General features: G+C 42.4%; 3 protein-coding genes across 8 annotated transcripts; 1 reads left to right on the top strand and 2 right to left on the bottom strand.

Moving 5' to 3' along the window:
• Positions 1–9: 9 nt before the first annotated feature.
• Positions 10–14,393, bottom strand: LOC6500679. Of its 6 annotated transcripts, none has more exons than XM_014911183.3 (7): positions 4,904–5,031; positions 4,457–4,862; positions 3,385–3,761; positions 3,214–3,325; positions 3,013–3,152; positions 1,735–2,941; positions 10–1,668 (listed from the first exon to the last, which is right to left on the bottom strand). In XM_014911183.3, the coding sequence occupies exons 2-7, from the start codon at positions 4,576–4,578 to the stop codon at positions 561–563; spliced, it is 3,066 nt and encodes a 1,021-aa protein (XP_014766669.1). In that variant the 5' UTR covers positions 4,579–4,862; positions 4,904–5,031; the 3' UTR covers positions 10–560. The 6 variants fall into 6 exon arrangements, with proteins under 6 accessions (XP_014766669.1, XP_014766672.1, XP_032306601.1 ...); XM_014911186.3 differs by having other exon boundaries at positions 4,457–4,853; XM_032450710.2 differs by lacking the exons at positions 4,457–4,862; positions 4,904–5,031 and adding an exon at positions 14,045–14,393.
• Positions 6,582–16,449, top strand: LOC6499881 (tyrosine kinase receptor Cad96Ca). The gene is made up of 11 exons (XM_001953674.4): positions 6,582–6,767; positions 7,546–7,732; positions 9,788–10,041; positions 10,103–10,912; positions 11,728–11,995; positions 12,342–12,430; positions 15,168–15,307; positions 15,362–15,467; positions 15,523–15,662; positions 15,720–15,861; positions 15,915–16,449. Exons 2-11 carry the CDS (start codon positions 7,597–7,599, stop codon positions 16,137–16,139), a joined length of 2,310 nt encoding a protein of 769 aa, XP_001953710.1. The 5' UTR covers positions 6,582–6,767; positions 7,546–7,596; the 3' UTR covers positions 16,140–16,449.
• Positions 16,450–17,945: 1,496 nt separating this feature from the next.
• On the bottom strand, positions 17,946–18,937 carry LOC6500678. Its single transcript, XM_001953673.3, has 2 exons — positions 18,713–18,937; positions 17,946–18,641 (listed from the first exon to the last, which is right to left on the bottom strand). The coding sequence occupies exons 1-2, from the start codon at positions 18,870–18,872 to the stop codon at positions 18,067–18,069; spliced, it is 735 nt and encodes a 244-aa protein (XP_001953709.1). The 5' UTR covers positions 18,873–18,937; the 3' UTR covers positions 17,946–18,066.
• Between the last annotated feature and the right edge of the window lie 1,317 nt (positions 18,938–20,254).

The following is a 20,254-nucleotide window of genomic DNA, read 5'->3' as shown; positions in this document are numbered from 1 at the left end:
TCCATCTTGTTTATCAGTTTTAAACATATATTTAATAAATAAATTGCTATTTTTTTTTTTAATAAGTGCGATAGTGTTTATAGAGTATGACCTAGTTATAAACTAACCTTATAGTATGTGATTTATCTATCAACAGATATTATGTACACTTCAAATTATTTAAAACACATTTCCATGCGTGCACTCCATTAAGTTTAGTAAGGCTTTTTGAATAGTTTCTAAAAGTATAACAGATTCGTAGTAGGTAATGCTCGCACTCTAAACACATAGTAGTAGGCCGTAGTGGGTGTTTTAGAAGATGCAGATACATTGGCTAAGGAATAGGCTCTTTTTTTCTAGATAGAATCCGTGCATTTCGCTTAGTGAACATTCAGTGCTTAGTTGATTCCATTCCAACTTATCTTTGGATAGTTAATATTTACAAAATTAACATTATGCGCTATAGTCTAGGTCCTGTAATGTTGTCCGATGAGGAAAGTAGTACGAAGTCAGTGATCTCACATGTAGAACTCCTGCTCAGCTAGCAGGAGCTCCCGGCCATGGGAATCGAACTCCGCGTGCTAGCACTTTGGCAGAAAGGACTTCCGCGAAGGCAGCAGGCACAGAATGCTCAGCGCCATGACCATGTGCCAGATGGAGTGGACGATGTGGTAGTTCTGCTTAGTCTGCAGGAATGCGTAGCACACCAGTCCAGCTATTACCAGAGTCAGGCCAAAAGGCAGCCAAACGGAGAGGTATCTCCGCGATGGGAACAGCTTCCGGCTCTTGGCGCAGCGCAGGCCCCAGCTAGTGGAGATCAGGCAGATTCCGGTAAGGGCCGGCGCCAGGAAAACCCACAGACTTTGCTTGTTCAGCTCCGTGCCGAATGCCAGGAGGATGGCCCCGAACATGTGCAGTAGGGAGACCAGCTCCGACCGGACATGGGCCATGGCTACCAAGGTAACCCAGATGCTCAGCAGGCCGCAGTAAAAGTCGCAGAACTGCAGCACCCCGATCTTCACCAGGCAGAAACTGTAGTCATCCTCGCCCGCATCGCAGGCATGGTAGAATATGGAGAAGAACATGGCGAAGAAGTAGATGACGCCCTCGGTAAAGTAGCGCCTTTTAATGGCCATGTAAATGCTGGGGAAGAAGAGCAGGTTGCTCAGGGTCAGCAGCAAAGTGGCCACCAGTATGGACATGTTGGTGGGCACCTGCGAGTCCTCAGTGCAGTCCCAGCCCCTGTACCCCTTCGAGCAGACGCATGTGCTGAAGACAAAGCCGCCGGACATGTAGTGATAGCATCTACCAAATCGACCGCACCTTCCAACCACACAAGGACTGGAGGACACAGTGAACACCACCGAGGTGTTGCAGTTGTCCAGTGCCACATGCTGCTCCATCGCTGCTCGGCGGTGCTCCTCAAACCGTTGCGTCATCTGGGTGGACTCCACTGCGCAGTCCATCATGCACTCCTTTATCTCGAGGGCTTCGGATTCGTTCATCTTTGCCAGGCAAGCGGGGGTCGCCAAACATTCGGAGTAGCGGGGAGCTTTGGTGGCACATCCACAACTAGGCCGCAGCTCTCCCAGGACTTGGCGGTGCTTGCTAATGAACTCCTTGACGATCTCCACGATAGCGACTCTGGCCGTTTCCGCCCCGTGACAAAAGAGACCCATAGTTACGTACCTGTGGGAGGAAGAGGATATCTTTCCATGAGATAATCTATAGGTGTGAAGTTCTTTATCAACTCACCATCGTCCACTTTCGGGAAACGGAACATGCACCAGACCCATGCTTTCCGTGTGATTGACAATCGCGGACGCGGGCTTCAATCGCAGCCCATAGCGGCACTTATCCGGCCAGGTAGGTACCCCTGGCTCTCCCAACTGCATGCAAATGATTATCTGCATGCTCTGGTTATTGGATCTAGAGTCCGTAGTCTTGACCGGCGGGACTACGACCTCTTTGGGATCGCCTATTAAGCGTTCGGCGAGAATGCCACCCAAATCCGGCGACTGGGTGGGCAGAGCGATCATCTTCAAGCTGGTCCGATGGGCTTCCTTCATAGAAAGGGCAAAAGTGAGAGTGCCACCGATGTCGGACACCTCGCCCAGGTCAAAAGCGAAGCCGGAGTGGGTCTGAGCTGTGAGATTGAGAACTTCCGGAACTGTCCCATTGGCATCCGGCCGGAGATCGTAATCGAACATGAAGAACTCGCGGTAAGTTTGCCGCAACAGCGAATAGAAGTTCATTTGACGGAATTTTGTTGGCTTCCAGGGATTGGTAATGGAGCCATTCGTTGGCTCATCATCCTGCTCCTCCGGGGCAAGGAAATCGATTTTCAGGGCATACGATATGCTGTGATTGCCACTCACTATTTGCGATTCATCATCGGCCACAAAACTTAGGGCAGCGTAGTGCCATGTGTTGGGTTGCACGCCAAACGGAATTGAGATTTCGTCCGTCTGATTTGGCCGGATGATGGAGCCGTGACCCAGACCGCCTAGCGGGTATCCATTCGCACGGACATGGAATCCCACGGCCGGACAGTCGGCGCACACTTGCTCGAATGAGATCCGGGCTATGGCATCCCCGATTTCCTCTGGTATATAGAATCTGTAAACGATTTCATTGTTTGCGGTCAGTGGTGTTGTGTTGTTGCTGATGCCGGTACTGTTGCTGCGGCTTTCCGACCCTGTAGAGTTTTGAATTCTGCCGGATTTTCCACTACTGCCATCAGATAAGATTTCCACAGACTGTTTTTGTTTTTGTTTGGGCGGCAGGGAGCGCAGGGGTCTGGACGTTGCGTTGACTCCTTTGCTAACAGTTGTGTTGCCATCGGGCAGGACATGGCTCGTTAAATTGTCCTGATGTTCTTCAGCATTGTTTATGATTATCGGACGGAAGCGGGAAACCGACATTTCGGCAAAAAGCAAAGTGTCACAGTTGGCTGCGATTCCTAAAGGATATAATCAGATGGATAATTTAGATAATGTATAATTACAAACAAGGTGTATTGTTCTGGTTTACCTTGCTGTTCGATTCGATCATTATTGGGATCCGACCAGCTTATAAAGGCCACCGCAAACCAGCTTCCAATATGCGGTCCTTGGATGGTAATACGTTGTTGTTTTTCATTCGAAAGGAACTGCAAATCATACACTTTGAACCTGAAAGAAAATTAAATATTAAATTCAAAGACATACTTTCCACAAGAGTATCATAGGTTACCTTTGATCAGAGCTAAAAAAGTTCTTGGGAAAAGTTATATTTTCCGGACTTATCACTGGAAAGCTGCCAGCCTTCAGATGCAACGTCACATCCTTGGGTTTACACTTTCTTTCTATAAAATAAATACAATTTAGTGCTACCAAGTCCCAGTGATTTATGAAAGACACTTACGAAAGGCACTTTTTGAATCCTCGAAAGCCTTAAACGTAAAATAAGCTGTCCGAGTATCGGGTGGAACATCGAAATGCAAAATGGAAACATCCTTGTAGGATGTGTATTTGAGCAGTGAGTTCGAAGGCAGTCGCACAACAATTTCCTCATCCTCCAGGACTTTCATCACATCGATTAGCTCCTGAATATTAAATTCCGCGGATTTGCCATCGTCGGACTCGGGGAGGACTTGAAAACTGGAGTCCACATAACTCAGGCGGAGATCGATTAGGAGCAGCACAAAAACCACCAAAGGACTGCAGTTGAGACGATGCAGAAGCCTCTGAACCATCGTCGCATTAATGGTCCTTTCAGTCCTGGTTAACTTGTTGTGGGTCCTGCAAAACAAGAAATAAAAGCGAATATGTATATGCAAAAAAATCCATATGCTTTAGCGGTAAAGCTCCAGTAATTTGTAGTTGTTTGATAAATCCATTTCTGAGAGCAACGAAAGGAAGCCGGCAGCCCAGTCTCCACACATGTGGATAGGAGTCGTGGTTTCAAACTCATTGCAAAAACTACCGGGATGAACATACAAATATGTAGGTATACACATGCCTAACCTATTCCACTCCAAAGTTTCTATATATATCTTTTTTTTCTGCTACAGAGAACACCGGCAGACAGAAGGGCTTTATGTGTGCTTGGGAAAGTAAATTGCACCGTTGCAAAAATGCCAAATTCCGGCCCATTTATGGGGCGCGACCAAAAACCAATGTGCTCTCTAGTCCAAGCCATGAAAATTGTCCTACAAAACAAAAAGCAAAACTAAAATGCTTTTGCCCTCCATGCGGAGATGTCTGAACTCTGCATTTTTGTTGCTGCCGGCTAACACCTACTATAATTTACGAGGAAATCTTGCAACCGAACCACTCGAGAGGAGGCCACTTCCATTCGAATACTCTCGTACCTTAAAGCTTCGTTTTTCGTTTTCCGTTTCACATTCAATCACATTTCTTATTGTCTTTATTAAATAATAGCCTTATACGCTGGGGTCCACAAGTGCAGCCAATTTTATTTATAATTTATATACCATGTGCTGTACAGCCCACATAATATATAGGTTTTGGGGGATGTTTCAATTAGCAAATGTAAGCAACACTGACGGAAGACGCGAGACAACTGAACCAGCTTGTTTGGGTTTGTTTGATTCATGTTTGCCCCAAGGCCTTATCAGTGCCACTCAGGGTTCCAATGAATAGCCACTCTTATCGCCAGATTGTGGCCTTATCAGAACTCTTATCATCTGAGGCATCGACACTTTTTAGTTTAGATTAATTTACTATTTGTTTTTATGGATTTCGGAAGCTGTGAGGGTCACACAATGTGTAACTATTTTTTCAAGTGTAACATATTACTCATTATTTCAATGTGGCTGAACGAAATTGACACCGAAAGTCGAGCACTTGCATGTTAGAGAGTTCACATTTCTATGGAAACTGAATCAGCAGTAACAATTCAATCTAAACACAAGCCTTACCTCGAAAGCTAATGTACTGCTAGTAATTATACATATTAGTTTTATTGACGTTATATTGCAGAATTTATTTATTAATCCATCAAGATAATGACACTCCGCTCTGCCAGTCATCCAACGACTGACTTTTAGAGCTCGGCCTACCAGATTTGGCTTGTTTATATTTTATGATTTTTTTGTCGCTTATAGCAGCGACTTTTGGCAGGTTTTGAAATGGCAAAGACTTGTGAATGGGGCGCTCTCGAAATCGTGTTTTTTTCTACCTTTTGGGCTATTCTCCGGAGCTGGGGAAATCCGGGTGACGCACTGCATTTGAGTAAACAGATTGATCGGCTGCACTTTAGCAAATAAGCTGCCCAGGAAGAGCTTTATTGATTTGTTTTGGTAGCCACTCACTTGCCGTTGTCGTGGGCGACGCCGCCACTGCAATCGACCCCGATGCCATTGGGAATATCGTGCCCCCACAGATAAATGCTTTGATTTGTAAATCCATCCTGGTACAAAGCGCTTTTGTGCGTGGAAAATGGAAAAATCCCACAACAAATCATTTAAGACACAGGGGTTTTATTTGACCACAACAGTCAGACATGGTTTATATCTTTATTATCTGACACTTGTATTACTCTTGATGAGTTTCAGTTGATGATAATACATAAAACCAGATCGAACAGAATGTTTTAACTTCATAAAGCCTCTGTCAATAAACGTTGAAACAGTTCTAAAGTTGAAATAAATTAATTGAAGCTTTCTGACTTACATTTTATATAAAAAATGTATAATCAAAAATGGATTGTTTAAAATGCCAGTCTTTAAATGATTTTTATTTAAGACTTTAATTAACATTTTTATTAAGTTTTACTTCTAGTCTTTATGACATACATACATAATTAAGCAAAGTTATGTTCTTTAGGTTTAATAACGAGACGATAACGATTAAATTTGTTTTCCCAAAAATTAAAATCACACAGCTGAAAACTCAACATAATTGAGTGACAATCCGAGATTCAATCCACATGTTGTTTACAATTTTTTTTATTTTTTAATGATTTGCCTAATCAGTAATTTTTGTCGCTTGTTTGCGACTGAAAAATGAGTTCAAACTGAATATGTGTTATCAGTAAGCGCAAGATAATTCAATTAAGTTTTTAAGTTTCACAAACAATTTATATCTTTAGTAAATTTCTTAAAGACATAAACATATTCGGAAGTTCAGTACTTTTAATTTATATATGTATTTTAGTTACTTTTGAAAATAAAGTAATATAAGATGTTAAAAAATGGTAGTACCGCATCTCCACTTTCATCAGCGTTCATCTGTGAATGGGTGGGTCTGTGGCTTGGCCACAAGGCGCAGCGAAAACGAAACGAAATTGTAGAAGTATTTAAGAAAAATCACCTTGCTTTGCGGGTGAATATTCAAAAATTGAAAAATTCTTTAAGAACGAGTGCACACACTTAGTAAAAAAATGTAGTTCCTTGTTCCGCCACCAGGGGCGCCTGAACCTGAGAGCGAGAGTGATCTGGAGAGAGCGCCTGCAAACTCAAGATCCACACGAGAGCAAGTTCAAGTTTGTTGTTTTTGGATCCCAAACAAGTTATTCGTTTTGAGCTGGGAAAGAGAGGTTAATATAGAGGGTATCTTGCATTCGAGAGGTCGGCTTTCTGGCAAGTCGGCTTTCTGGCCAAGCTGGGGCTTTAGCCATCTCACAGTCCGCCGAGAAGTCAAACGCAACGGTCGCTCCAGTCCCGACCAGGGATCGCCGATACCCAAGCCCGTGAAAGTTTGTGGATACCAGTTTCAGATACCAGTGGCTTTGTGTACAATCTATATATGTGAAATCCAACGCGAAATCCCACCCTAAAAAATGTAATAATAGCTCCATAATGAAAATTCAGTATATTTAATGTGCGTAGTGATGACTCATGGGTATGGAAATAGATGCCCTGTGTATTTGAAGGCGTGTGGCCTCTTTCCGATGTTCAAAGCCTAATTTATATAATTCATCTGCTAATTTCGTCACCTGTGATTGAGCCAATGTCTTGCAAAAACTAATTCCATGCTGAAGTTTCAATAAAGCCCTATAAATTATTTAAATACACACCTCTCTCTTTTTCCCCGTGCGATCTTTAACCATAAATACCCCGTACATACGTGTGCCGTGGGTACCTATATTTGTATTTATATGTATACATTTATATTGGGGCTGTGCTCGGTTGCCCAGTTTGTTTTGCTATTGCGCCATGCACCCGAATGCCGTCCCCGTCCGTCCGTATACGTCAAAAAGAGAAATCGCCGACCCGCTTCATGACGCGCGTCGTCTTAAGTTATATTTTCTTTTAGTTGAGTGCGATGTGTGCCCTTCACTCAAACCTTTTTCAACGTACTTACATATCCTGGTTCACTCTCCCATCCCATGCCAGTTTGGCCAAAGTCAGCTGGAAGTGGCGTGTTATTTTTCATATTTCCGGCATCGGTTGATTTAATAACGTCGACAGCAAAACTAACATAGAAACAAAAAAAAAAATATTCGCGAAATTTACGGAATCCAGTCACTATGCTCGCCCCCAACTCATATGTCACTTGTTTCCCTTTCAACACACAGTGTACATCCATTTTTAATTAAAATTTCATCACCTTGTCTCAGTCCTCGGACATCTGCCGCTTGCAGGCTGCCGTTTAGGCGGTTGATTGCGCAATGGTTTATCACCAACACAACCACGAAAGTCGGATAATACACTGCAGAAAACAATTAATTACATGGCGAGGGAGAAGCTGGCTGCTGGCCATTGTTATGGTAACAGCATCTGTGGTTTCTCTGATTTCACAAGAAGGTAAGAAGAATCTTTTTCAGTCCCGATGCGACGAATATGCTTAATTAGTAAGACAATGTATCGATTCCTTTTAAGAACACATCTTAATTGAAGACACAGCCAAACCACTGATAGTAATAATTATCCTAATTAGCTCTCAAGACACTAATTAATCAGGTAAAATACATGGGCCAAATGTGAATGTACCACCGGGTCAACAGTCTCTCTCTATCTTGATGACAAAACACGTTAATGACCACCACACATCTGCGTAATTGGTATCCAAAACAATGCGAAATAGCTCTCAAAGTCCCACCTGTAATCCATATGTCCCCGTGGGCGAGAAAAACAATCGGAGCTCAGCTTCAGTACAAGTCAGCCTTGACCGTGAATATTTTCTGAGCTCCAGCTCCAGATCGGTAGTACCATTTCATTGGGGGCGTCTGAATCACGGAGTTTGAACTTTTAAGCCATCTAATTATCAGGAAATGGACTTGAATCATTTCGTTTTTGATATTAATTGATTGAAGTCTTCAATTACTTTTATAAACCTTTAAAAGTTAACTGTAGAAAATTGACTAACAATTTGTTCTCATTGAAAAATAGAAACTGGTTAGACAGTGTGTGCTGACACTTGATAGAAGTAGTTGCAAGATTTGGTAAATATTCTATAGAAATATGAACACTATTATTCTAGCAGTGTATGCTTCTACTCGTGAGATTTACTAAAAAAGAAAGAGACATTACGAAATATCTTTCTCGTGTTTTTAATTTTCCAGTTCGGAGAATTTTTTGGGAATCTGCACACTCTGCAAAGTGGCATTCGTGCACGTGTGTGTCCCCCGAGCATATTGTGCAATATTTAAATGAAACGGAACACTTCTCCGAGCTCCGAGCTCTCATAATATATAGCAGTCATATTTATCTGGATGAGCTTACATGCGGACAAAGTTAAATCCGCCCGAAAGCATGTCTCAAACCTGTTTGGCGAAACAACAAGCCGCCGTGCAAAAAACATTCTGCTCACTTAAGTCGCGCTCTTGGCGAAAATACACACACTCCTCCTCCACCTCCTCCTTTAAGAGTTTAGCTCCGTTTTTCCACACACAGACAGAAACACTGATACACAGACGCATACAAATATCACGTATACGTATTCGTTACATGTGTGCGCATTTGTATCTGAAGGTCGTGAAGCTAAAGCAGAGACAGCAAAAGATACAAAGGCAAAAAGATACAAGTGCAAACAACCCAACCGGTTATCACGTCACGTCGCTTAGGTCCATTGAATGATGCTTGACTTATGGGGCGCAAAGAAATCGACTCAATATGGGGAATATTTCATGGACATTCTCAGTGTACAATGAACCGATTGATATTCGCTAGAAGAAATATAACACTTTTTTCAGCTGCGATGTTGCAATCTGGCCCCATCCCAAAACCATCTTTTGTGTCCGCTTGGCACTCGTTCAATGCCACAAATAAAACCAGCCTGCCACACTGCACCGCCACCAAGTAGTGCTAGACATCCGGGTCAATAGCTCGTACTTGGAGTATCTGAATGAACTTGGCAGCCATCCGGGCTTGGCCCGGTCGATGGAAATGCATGAAAAGTTACTGAAGAGCTTAGCCCAGGGCCCAATTAACATTAACCAATTAAGCAATCTGTCGTCATCAGATTGGACTGTGTAGGCAGGCTGTTAACACGAGGTTTTCTAAGAAATTACAAAACACGTTTTCGGTCTTAATATGCTTACGTGATAACTGGGTTTTCAGCGGGAAATATAGTTTTGCAATCACTAATTGCTTTTTTTATTAGAATTATTTGCTAGTAATTGGGACTAAAATGTAGGGGAAATTGTAAATGTAAGTGCCTTTGACACAAGTTTACTTTTTATTTGAATTATAGATTAAAAGCTATGCAATTAGAAAGATTTATTTTCTAAAGATTTCAAAGACCAATTAATTTCTCTATTTTAAAAGCATGAATTGGTGTTTTTCAATATTTTGTAATAAACTGCATACCTGCAACCTGTTTTTAATAAACATTACAATTTATTTGATTATAAATTCCAGCCGCTGCCCACGATCAAAATGCACCACCAATACTATATGTTCGAGAGCGAAACTGGCGAATTCCAGAATCGGAACGAGTGGGCCAGTTTATTGATCAGGTTCGAGCCGAAGATCCTGATGGGGATGACCTGATATTTGGAATAGAACCCCGTTTTTCGCCAATTCCCGGCAGTGGAGAGACTCCAGAGAAGTTGCCATTTCATATAGACAGGGAATCCGGTGTAGTCACTCTCAACGAAAGTCTGGCAGGAAGGGTAAGTATTTTAATAATATAATTTACTGCGAAAACTATAATATATCCCTTAAATCCTAAAGGCTGGTCAGAATTTTCTCATCTATATAACTGTCACCGACGGACGCTATACGGCCAAAAATGAAGTCTTCATCAATATTTTGGGGGAGCGGGAGAAGAGCATCGGCCCCCGACCGCAAACATCGATTTCGAACGTGGTCCACAATATATCACAATTTCTGCCCCGGTTCGACCAACTGCCCGGAGTCCAGTCCATACGAAATGGGCTGCCAAATAACCGGCCAGACTTTCGATTCCCGCCGGTGCCCCAGAGTCCAGGTGGCGGCCTTTTCGGACCACCCCCCTTCGTGAACTACCCATCCAACTACCCGCCGCCGCCTCCTCGCCCGGATCATAAAACAGAAGCCAGTTCCGAGGACACCGAGGCTGATGGTGATTCTGAAGTGACACCGCTAGAAACACCCCCCAGGATAAGCTCCACAACGCAAAAGAGTCGCACCAAACTGACGCCAATAAGTGCCAATAATTCGACGAGGGTTGAGCTGCCAGCCCAGAGTGGTAGTGGTAATAACACCATCACCGTGTTCTCCATCAAGTCCGGCACCATTCCCATTGTGGTCACCATTGGCGGTTTCATTGCCGCCGCGGCCGTCTTCCTGGCCTTTTTGTGTCGCCGTCGCCTGTGCGCCATCAGCAGAACTTTGAAGAAGTCCAAGGAAAAGGAGGAGCTGGCCAAGAAGTCCAATCCCAGCCAGCTGAGTAGTACTCTCACCGACGACAGTCGCAACTCGATGGTCATGCAACAGTGGCAGGGACCCGTGGCCTTTGCGAATCGCTATGTGCCCTGGGAGCGGGATCAGCAGATGGGCATTGTGAGTATGAATTACTTGGAGTTGAAACTCAGAAAGGACTAATTCCTCGCGAAATGCTAACAGAAATGAGTAATAGGATTAGAAATGGTATTTTTTTACATTTTTTAATTTTGGTCAAAAATATGTATTTCTTTGAAAATTCCCTTCAGTCTTTTATAGTTGAAACGAACTACTTGTTTGAAATTACTTTCTTTTGAAATCTAAAACCTTAGTCTTGATACTTTTCATAAAAAAAGCTTTCGTTTAGTAATCCCTCAAGCCCTGTTTTCATAAAATATCCAAGGAAAGTAGTTGCAGGATTTTTCCTGCAATCGACAGCTATTCAGCCGCTCAATTTCCAGTTGGCTCACTCGACACCTTCACTGAATCCCGTCCTGTCAGCTATTGTGGCCATATCGGCTGTGTAATTGACAGGAAAAAGGAGCTGGATGCACCTGTATAAAGGCGTCTAGTATTGACGTTCTTTCAACTGATTTTTATTCATTGACAGCGAATGTTTAATCCTGTGAATGTATGGTAGCAAAATGAAAATATTTCCGAATGCATGGGGCTAGGATTTATGAGGAAAATAGTCCAGACATTGATGCTCAGTTTTAAGGCTTTCGTAATCATTGAGGAGATCCCTCAGTAATCCCTGCGTTTTGCTTTTTCTTTATGCTGCGTATATGTGTACCTGTCACTAAAATCAACAAAACTGGCATTTCCGCTGCCGTGCCGTGCCGTGATGTTGGAAACTACCTTTCATCGATGGCCATGTTGACTTTAACCCACAATGCTGTCGCTCAAAATGCCAATCTAACGTTTGGACGCAAAAGGCAACTTCCCAGCTATCAACAGGTGTCACCAATGCCGGAGATGCCACTGCAGCAGCTCAGAGTCCTGGGACAGGTGAGCCCGGTCCTGGGTCCGGTGGCGTGGCTGTGGGGGGCGGCACTTCCGGTGGCCTCCAGGCGGAAAATGGTATTGCTGGCGAGGCAAAGGGCGACCGCTGGGAATTCCCGAGGTACCGATTGAAGTTCTTCAACATATTGGGCGAAGGTGCCTTCGGACAAGTGTGGCGCTGTGAAGCCACAAATATAAATGGTAAGTGTGTCAGGTTGAAATGTATGAAAGGAACATAAATTTAAGTAATTTTATCGTCACGTAGAAAGGTATTTTAAATGAAGCAGATTGTGTTTTCAATCAGCGCGGATTATGCCACCTCCTCGTCCGAGGACTCAGGTGTTCATGTGGCATGTGGCATGTGGCATGTGCCACATCCCCCAAAAACCATTTCCACAATTTACCTTTTTTTTTATGAGCACGTAAAGTGGACAAGCAAAGACAAGTGGCTTCTGCACATATATTATATTTTTGTCTGCCAATAGGCAGTGGGGACTTTTTAAAATAGTACGAAAAGATTCAAAATAAGTATTTTCTATCCTCGCAGACTCCGAGGGCATTACAACGGTGGCGGTGAAGACCCTCAAGGAGAGCGCCACCGAAGTGGACCGCAAGGACTTGTTATCCGAGCTGGAGGTAAGCGTAATATGAAAAAACAACAAATTATTGTAAAATTTGCATTTACAATAATTTAAGACCCTTGTGAAGAGTATGCAAAATACCGACAAAATCGTTACAAGCAAAGTTGGCTAAGTGACGACAACTTGGTGAGCGCAATTTCTCGGCTGCCTTTCACTCTGTCACTTTTCATTCAATTGGTTCCCATTTCCCCATTTTCTCCATTTTCCGTACCTATTTTCATTTCCTCCCTTGGTCCCTACTCCCGTCCCTGTCACCATCCTTTCTATTCCTATTCCCACCCAAATGCCTGACTGAATACCAAGAACTGTGCAGGCTGCTGGGCAAATCTTGCCAGTCGGTTTTTCTGGTTAGATGAAAAAGTTTTGTAAATTGAAAATTAACGATGCTGAAAAGTTTTGAAAGAATTTCTTTTCTACTCCTTGCGACTTGCGGACTTTAGCAGCAAAGAAATACAAAAAATACAAGAAGAACTCAAAAAGATGCAGGACTTCCATCGTTTGCCCCTCAAGCCTGGATTTAATGTTTGCCTTTTTAATGAAAACGTAAAAGAGTCTACTTATGTGTCTCTACTTAAACTTTGCAAAATGTTTGAGTCCGTTTCACGGTCCTTGCAATTGAAGCAAATTTTAGTGAAATGAAGAAATGCTTTCTAAAATTACTTTCCTCAAACTTGTAGTGCCAGAGGAGGTATGTAGTTTTTACCTTTGGGTAAGCAGAACATCAGGATCTCAAAAGAGAGACGTTTATCAAGGAGTTTTCTCATCTGAAGTTGAGGCTTCTTAGTTTGATGAGCTTCCTGGTTATTGTCCTTCCTCTTGTTTTTTTTATTATATTAATTAGCCTTGATTCGCTTTGTCAGGTAGCCTGTCGTGCCACAAACTTTTCTTATGTGACTCGAATTCAAAGCCAATTAGAGTCTTATCATCTAAATGGTAATTTAAACACTTCTGACACTGTCATGTTGCTTAAATGTCAGTTCAAAAAAATAGCACGGCTTGTTGCATATTCATGCTCGCCAAATATACTGCGACAAAATTATTAATTTATGCCCTTGTAAGTATTCCGGTGTCAGACTTGCATATTTAATGCCTTGAATCCTTGATGCTGCCACTCGCACTCGCACTCGCAGTCATATGTGGAACTCCGAAACCCCATCGAAGAGGCCAACTAGCGATGACATCGCGAGGATGCGTGTTTTTAAAACAAAGAGCTCCCATCGTGAAATCGTGTAAACCAAATAGCTGGGCAGACAAGTGTCCTTAATGAGGTAACTGGCGAAAAAAAGCAGCGTGGATTTCAAAATAGGAATCATGAATCAATAAATTCTCAGTTGCGGACTGTGTAGTTGCCAGGATGCCGCACGGCTCTTTTGTTGTGAACACATTTATGGTCCTTTAATGCCATCAACACTCACTACAATTTGCATACACTTAGTTGTGGGGGGGAATAGTGGAATGTTGTCGTGGCAGTCGAATCGACAACATATTTATTTCGGCCCAGAAGCACCACTCCGGCTAAGAGTAATTTTTGGAGGCAGTCATGAGGCCCGTAATGATAGCAACACAAGAGGGCCAGGGCCATTCGCCGTATCGATTAGCATTTACATACCTAAAGTTGCATTATTACCTCTGAAAGTGCCGGGGTAGAAAAGTCGATGGTTAGCTAATAAGTCCAGCATTTGGACGCACCAGCAACACCAGCCACCTATTCAAGACACACTGCCGCAGGATTCACGTATTGGATAGTAAACATTGGATTCTCCACCCCGCAGCCAAGCAAATAGGATATCTTCCCTGTTTTTTTTTTTGGCTTTCCTTTTTGGGTAACCAGCGACAACCGCACAGGACGACGAAAAACTGGGATCCCGGATAGATAAATTATTTTTGGACCACGCGCTCCGACGCCTCGAAACAAACTGATTCCTGTTGCTGTTGAAACTGACAAATGTGGCCAAGACCGCAGCATCCTCTCGCCCGCAGGGCACTACTTATAGTCCTTTATACACTCACACATATACGTGTTTGGATATCCTCTCGACCTGCGCACTGACTCTTTTCGACTTTTCGGAGTTCGAGACCTTCGTGGCCCCCAACAATCCCTCAGCCATCTGGATCTGAATCTGAATCGGAATCTGAAACTGAATCTGACTCGAAGGAATCGGAGGAGGAATCTGGAGAGCCACTCTAGGGTTGCCGTTAGATGGCACTGGGATGCCGTTCAGGTCGCGTCCTTCATCATTAAAGTCGCATTTACAGGATGTCTGCCCAACCGCCTAACAGCCTGGCTGTCTCACTGGCTGACTGGCTGACTGGCCGGGAAACACCGGCAGCAACTACAGTGTGCGGCGGCTGTATATCATGTTTTGCGGATTACCCCAGAAACGAGAATAATTGCACTTTAATTTTAGAACAATGAAAAATTATGAATGGCCCTCGGCTAGGTTAGGAATGGCCCCCGAAAGTAGATGACTTTGTTGCTTAAAGTTTTTGAATTGAATAAGTAGCGAAGGGGTTGGAGTTTGGGCTGGAAGAGAACAACTTATTAACTGATATAAATTGCTGCTACTTAGCCAGAAGTAAATACCCGTAAAAGGGTTGTCCATAAAGATAAATACGAGCCTTTGCTGCTGCCACTTCAGGTAACAAAGAGCCGAGTTCCGAAACTTTACAATCTTCGCATAATTAGGTCTAAGGACATAAACAAAATTAATGACATTTCGTATTTATTGCAGGTAATGAAGTCCTTGGAGCCGCACATCAATGTTGTCCGTTTGCTGGGCTGTTGCACCGATAAGGATCCGACTTTTGTCATTTTGGAATTCGTGAATCGCGGCAAGTTACAAACTTATTTGCGCAGTTCGCGGGCCGAGAGGTAAGAAATGATAACTTCAAGGGGAAATTAGTACTTAAAATATATTATTTTCAGGCACTATGGCAACACCCATGGAAAGTCAAATATTCTTACCTCCTGCGACCTAACATCCTTTATGTACCAAGTGGCCAAGGGCATGGATTACTTAACATCACGGGGAGTAAGTACTATTATCCGATGTTTCATAGAATACTTTAATTAATAATCTATTACAGATTATCCATCGAGATCTGGCTGCTCGCAATATTCTCATCTCCGATGATCACACCTGCAAAGTGGCAGATTTTGGTTTCGCGAGAGATGTCATTACTTCGAAAATATACGAAAGAAAAAGCGAGGGAAAGCTGCCAATAAGGTAAGGTTTAGATAACACAGGATAACCCATTAAATAACATATTCTTGACCCTTAAAGATGGATGGCTACAGAGTCACTTTACGACAATATATTCTCCGTAAAATCCGACATCTGGAGCTTTGGCATTCTGATGTGGGAAATCGTAACCTTGGGCTCCACACCATATCCTGGTATATCGGCAGCCGATGTTATGAGAAAGGTTAGTAACTAATAATATATAGTTGATTGAAAACTGAAACCATGACATTGTAGGTGAGGGATGGCTACCGTTTGGAGAAGCCAGAGCACTGCCGCCGAGAGCTCTACAACATTATGTATTATTGCTGGTCACAAGATCCGCAGGAGCGTCCCCTCTTTGCGGAAATAATCCAAATGCTGGACAAGCTTCTGCACACCGAAATGGACTACATAGAGCTGGAACGGTTTCCGGATCACAATTACTATAATATTGTTAGTCTAAGTGGTGAGAAGTTGTAGGTCTACCCCATGATACCGTGCACTGATTCCCAAGAGCTTTATTACCTCCAAGACGCAAGACTTTGGGCTACCGGATACCCCTTTGGAGTCTTTAACAGAAATCGGATAGAAATAGGTATTACTGCCATTATTTATTGCACCAGGACATATCTGTTCGCGTCTGTAATTCCTGTTTAATTGTAAGATAATTTCATCCGTACGTTGTATGTGTTCACGTTTTATTTATTTGATTCGTATTATGTACTCTAATTTATCAACCATGTATAAAGTTAAAAATATATATACCGTATTATTGTTAAACAAAGGAGGCGTCTAGGTGGGTGGGAGTGTGGGAGCCTTGATGGGAGAGCATAATGCAAAGACCCAAATATTTGGCCAGTGACGGAGCTAATGCCGCAGCAAACTAAACTTTGCAGGCCGAGAAAACTGAGTACGTGCATAAATGATGCCGGAGGAGCGTCAAAAAGCTGCTGAAGCTGATACCTAAAAGACTTTCTACGTGATGTGCATTTTGAAATACTGCATATACTCCTCGTGCGGAACGTATCGATTGCCCGACACAAGTGTAACCAAAGTTTGGATGAACAATTTGAATATGGAGAAACTTTTCGGTTTTTCGGAAAGCAATTTTTACTAAAGGCTCAAGTTTTATGATAGTTTCAAAACTCATCCTGATTTATTCCAATAAATGGATAGAAAAGGCAACAGGTGCAGATTTTTATTAAAGTTTCCATATTGAATAAATTAGTTTCGGGTTTAGTAGTCCGAATATTGTCTACTTTGTTAACCAAGTCAAAACCCAAGAATGGCAAAAGTAAACCTTTCAGACACCTCTTATCAAATATTTAAGCTATTTATAATCTGATTTAAAAAAGGAATACCATTTACGATTCAGGACTTTCAGTAGCTTTGATCTAATCAACAATATTGTGAAAATCGAGGAATAACATTTTGAGTCGATTTTTGACAAAAATCATGATGTTACCCCTTTGAAAAATTGCGGAAAATGGGTCAAAATTTTGGTTGCCGGGTTCTGTTTGAATTTGATAGTACTCGAAATTCTGAACTCAGAAAGGTCTGACATTTGTGGATCTGTCAAGTATTAACTGAATTATACACATTTTTCCATCATAAAAGTGACAAACCCATTCTAACATTCTGCGATCTTTTTTTTTTATATAAACTTACGACTATTGCAAGTGTTTTTTTTCAGATTCAGTTACTCAAACTCAGTTTTTTTTTATTCCCCCCGTTATGGTCTTAACTTAGTCAAGGAGGTCGACATTTAACTCCACAAGCTTCGGCTCCTCCCGAAGATGTCTTTCCCTCCTTTTATTTCCATTTTTAAGCACGTGCTTATGTTGTTTTGGTCAGAATAACCTATTGTACCCCATGTGTCCTGCATTATTGAAGTCCTTGTTATAAATAAACACAAGAGTTTGAACTGCAATAATCTGCTGGTCTATATAGTCTTATAGCTGCTATAATTTATAACTGCTGGCAATTGCAAGACTGTCTTAAAGGCCTTTTCAAATAAATATAAAAACAGGCATCATCTATTATTGGACAATGTTTATTAAATGAACTTTTATTTACATTTCCGTAAAACGAAAAGCTCTACTTTATGGAGAGGACATGCGCATAAAACAAGCTTTTTTTTGGCTCGAAATTCGGAGCCACTCCGAAACCCCACTCAAATCGCCCACAACAACACATTCAAGTTCACTGATAAATACTTTATTTTAATATGGAAAAAAATAATCAAAGTGTAACCTACTTAGTTGCTGATAAATAAAATATAAAGTCTTGGTTTTTCCTGTATGGCATTATTAACTACTTTAGCCTAAAAATAAGTTCAATGCCAGCATATGAACCCCTATTGCACAGCCCTTTTTCGAAATGTTCTCTCAGACTCTATCCGGAAACTTTAGATAAAGTCGTCATCCTTTGAGCCGTGCAATTTGGTTTCCTCGTTCTCAAGCTCCCACTCCTTCATCTTGGCCTGCATGATCAGGTCCTGGAAGGAGCCGTACTCCGAGTTCTGTCGCGCCATAGCGGTGAGGCCGACATCGCCCTCGTCGTCGAGGATGTGATCGTAGGGATAGTCAGTATCCTCCGTGTCAGAGTCGGATGGCATGCCCGAATCCTGGTAGTCACCCTCCTCATTGTCCAGATCCGCATTCCTGGGAATTCCGTGCTTCAGATAGAAGGAGTTGATCAGGTCGTCAATCTTCCAGGATGGCATATCGGAGACCATCCTGACGGCGATCTTCCGGCGAGGTCTCTTGAGGGTTTTGTGTGGCCTGTCGGCCAGTTCGAAGTTCAAGGATGTCTTCAGCATGCGCTTGGAGGCGGTTAGCTTTTTCAGCAAGGATCGGTAGATTCCCAGGAACTGGTCGGGCTGCATCTTCTTCTTCGGCAGGGCTTTTGGGTTTTCCAAAATGAAGCGATTCAGTAGCTCCTTGGTGCCCTTCTGATCCTTTTGTGATTTCAGAATTTCAACTGAAAATAAGAAATAAGAATAAGTAAGTAAAAGCTCAAGAAATGATTTGTCGTTAAATAAAAATACACACCTTTTTGTTGGGTTAGTCCAAGGGTATTTTTAAAGACTCCCCAGTCGTCCTTTTTCAGTTCAGTTCCAACTGGGCTTTCTCGTTCAGCTTTCTTGATGTACAATCCCGAGCAGCACTCCAGGATTGCCAGCAGCAGAGCAATAACTTTAGCGAGGTGCATGGTGATGTGTGTGACTCGGGCAAAGGATGCGGCGAAAGTGATGTCCTGGCTAAGCGAAGAGCTACCTTTTATACCCTCCTCGCGGCCTGATCCCCGTTAATTGACATAACCGCACATAAACGTTGCGTGGACGATAATCAGACAAAGGCTGCACAAGGCGCTTGACACTCCGCAGACATCCGCAGGCGCAGTCGCAGGCGCCCAGGAGTCAACACGACAGGCAGGACACACAGGACATAGAGGACATGTGCTTGATTGAGCGCCGATTGCCGCGCAGCACAGCGATGTCTTTTGTTTTTCTAGGGAACACTTAGCGCGAGCCGCGGGCAATTAAACGGCAAACCGAGCACCGAAACACTCAAAACACAAAAATTAGTGCTTACGCATCTTGCCTCAGACACAGACAACAGGTAGTCGTCCTGGTGGCAGGACTACACTGCGACACTACGTCGCAGAGCGACGAATGTGGGAATCAAAGTGCAGTAATTGAGTCGCTTAAAAGCGCCAAATGGTTTCATGAATGTAGCATCAATCCGTCAATCCCAGGTAGACGCTCGCCTTTCAAATGCGAAAGGAAGTACAAATAAATCCTAGCGCCAGCCATAAACGGATCAACTGCGCCGATCTCAATCCGCTGATGCTAGTGCTGATGCTCGTCCTGGCTCTGGTCTCCTATGTCCTCAGTACTCTGCCCTCTGCCGACAAGTTTTTCGCTAATTATTCCTGAATGCGGGTTTTATTGATGCAATATAAATAATGCAAATGCAATTTGCGGTGCGAGCAGACGCACGGTGGCTAAGGATGTCGTCCCTAAAAAAAAAAAAATTCTACCCCAGCCAGATGTTGCCGCGACTCTGCTTTTAATTTAAACCCGTCGAATAATTATGCAAATTATACTGCGATTGTTAAATATTATGCATAAATATATGGGAATTATTTTATTTTATTGAAGATTAAATGAATCTACCTTTCTTATTGCAAACATAAATTTATTATTCGATTATAATAAGTGTTCATTATTTATTATATTCTTATTATTTTTATTGTAGTCTAAAATTAAAATATTTTCTTTTTTATATCAAAAGAATTTCCACTAAGATGAAGATATTTTTGTTGTTTAGCGCCAAATCCTTTTTTAAACTTATATTTCAATACAAAGGATTTGCTCAAAGGATTTGATGATTTTAACAAAACATATTAGTTTTATCAAACTTTAACAATATAAAAACAAAAAATATGGCTTAATTTATATAATTTACTTAGTTTTTGGATTTAATTTTTATACAATTTTGGGATGGTGGAATATTGGGGTTCCTTCAGAATATTGGGGTAAGTGAGATCCTTTTTCTCTATATGGCTGCCTATATCTTCTCTCAATTTAC

Source organism: Drosophila ananassae, chromosome 2L (assembly GCF_017639315.1).
Source record: "Drosophila ananassae strain 14024-0371.13 chromosome 2L, ASM1763931v2, whole genome shotgun sequence".
In the NCBI taxonomy this organism is placed as follows: Eukaryota; Metazoa; Arthropoda; class Insecta; order Diptera; family Drosophilidae; genus Drosophila; species Drosophila ananassae.
Note: the sequence above shows the minus strand (reverse complement) of the source record. Positions and strands in the feature narration are given on the sequence as shown.

Bases quoted from the DNA above. Each gene is read 5' to 3' on its own strand.
- LOC6500678 (XM_001953673.3), bottom strand. From the start codon at position 18,872: ATGCACCTCGCTAAAGTTATTGCTCTGCTGCTGGCAATCCTGGAGTGC. The intron at 18,642-18,712 runs GTGTGTATTTTT...TCTTATTTTCAG, and splicing joins TGGACTAACCCAACAAAAAG to TTGAAATTCTGAAATCACAA.
- LOC6499881 (XM_001953674.4), top strand. From the start codon at position 7,597: ATGGTTTATCACCAACACAACCACGAAAGTCGGATAATACACTGCAGA. The intron at 10,913-11,727 runs GTGAGTATGAAT...TGGACGCAAAAG, and splicing joins GGGATCAGCAGATGGGCATT to GCAACTTCCCAGCTATCAAC. The intron at 11,996-12,341 runs GTAAGTGTGTCA...CTATCCTCGCAG, and splicing joins TGAAGCCACAAATATAAATG to ACTCCGAGGGCATTACAACG.
- LOC6500679 (XM_014911183.3), bottom strand. From the start codon at position 4,578: ATGAATCAAACAAACCCAAACAAGCTGGTTCAGTTGTCTCGCGTCTTC. The intron at 3,326-3,384 runs GTAAGTGTCTTT...TTTATTTTATAG, and splicing joins GGATTCAAAAAGTGCCTTTC to AAAGAAAGTGTAAACCCAAG. The intron at 2,942-3,012 runs GTAAACCAGAAC...TATATCCTTTAG, and splicing joins TGATCGAATCGAACAGCAAG to GAATCGCAGCCAACTGTGAC.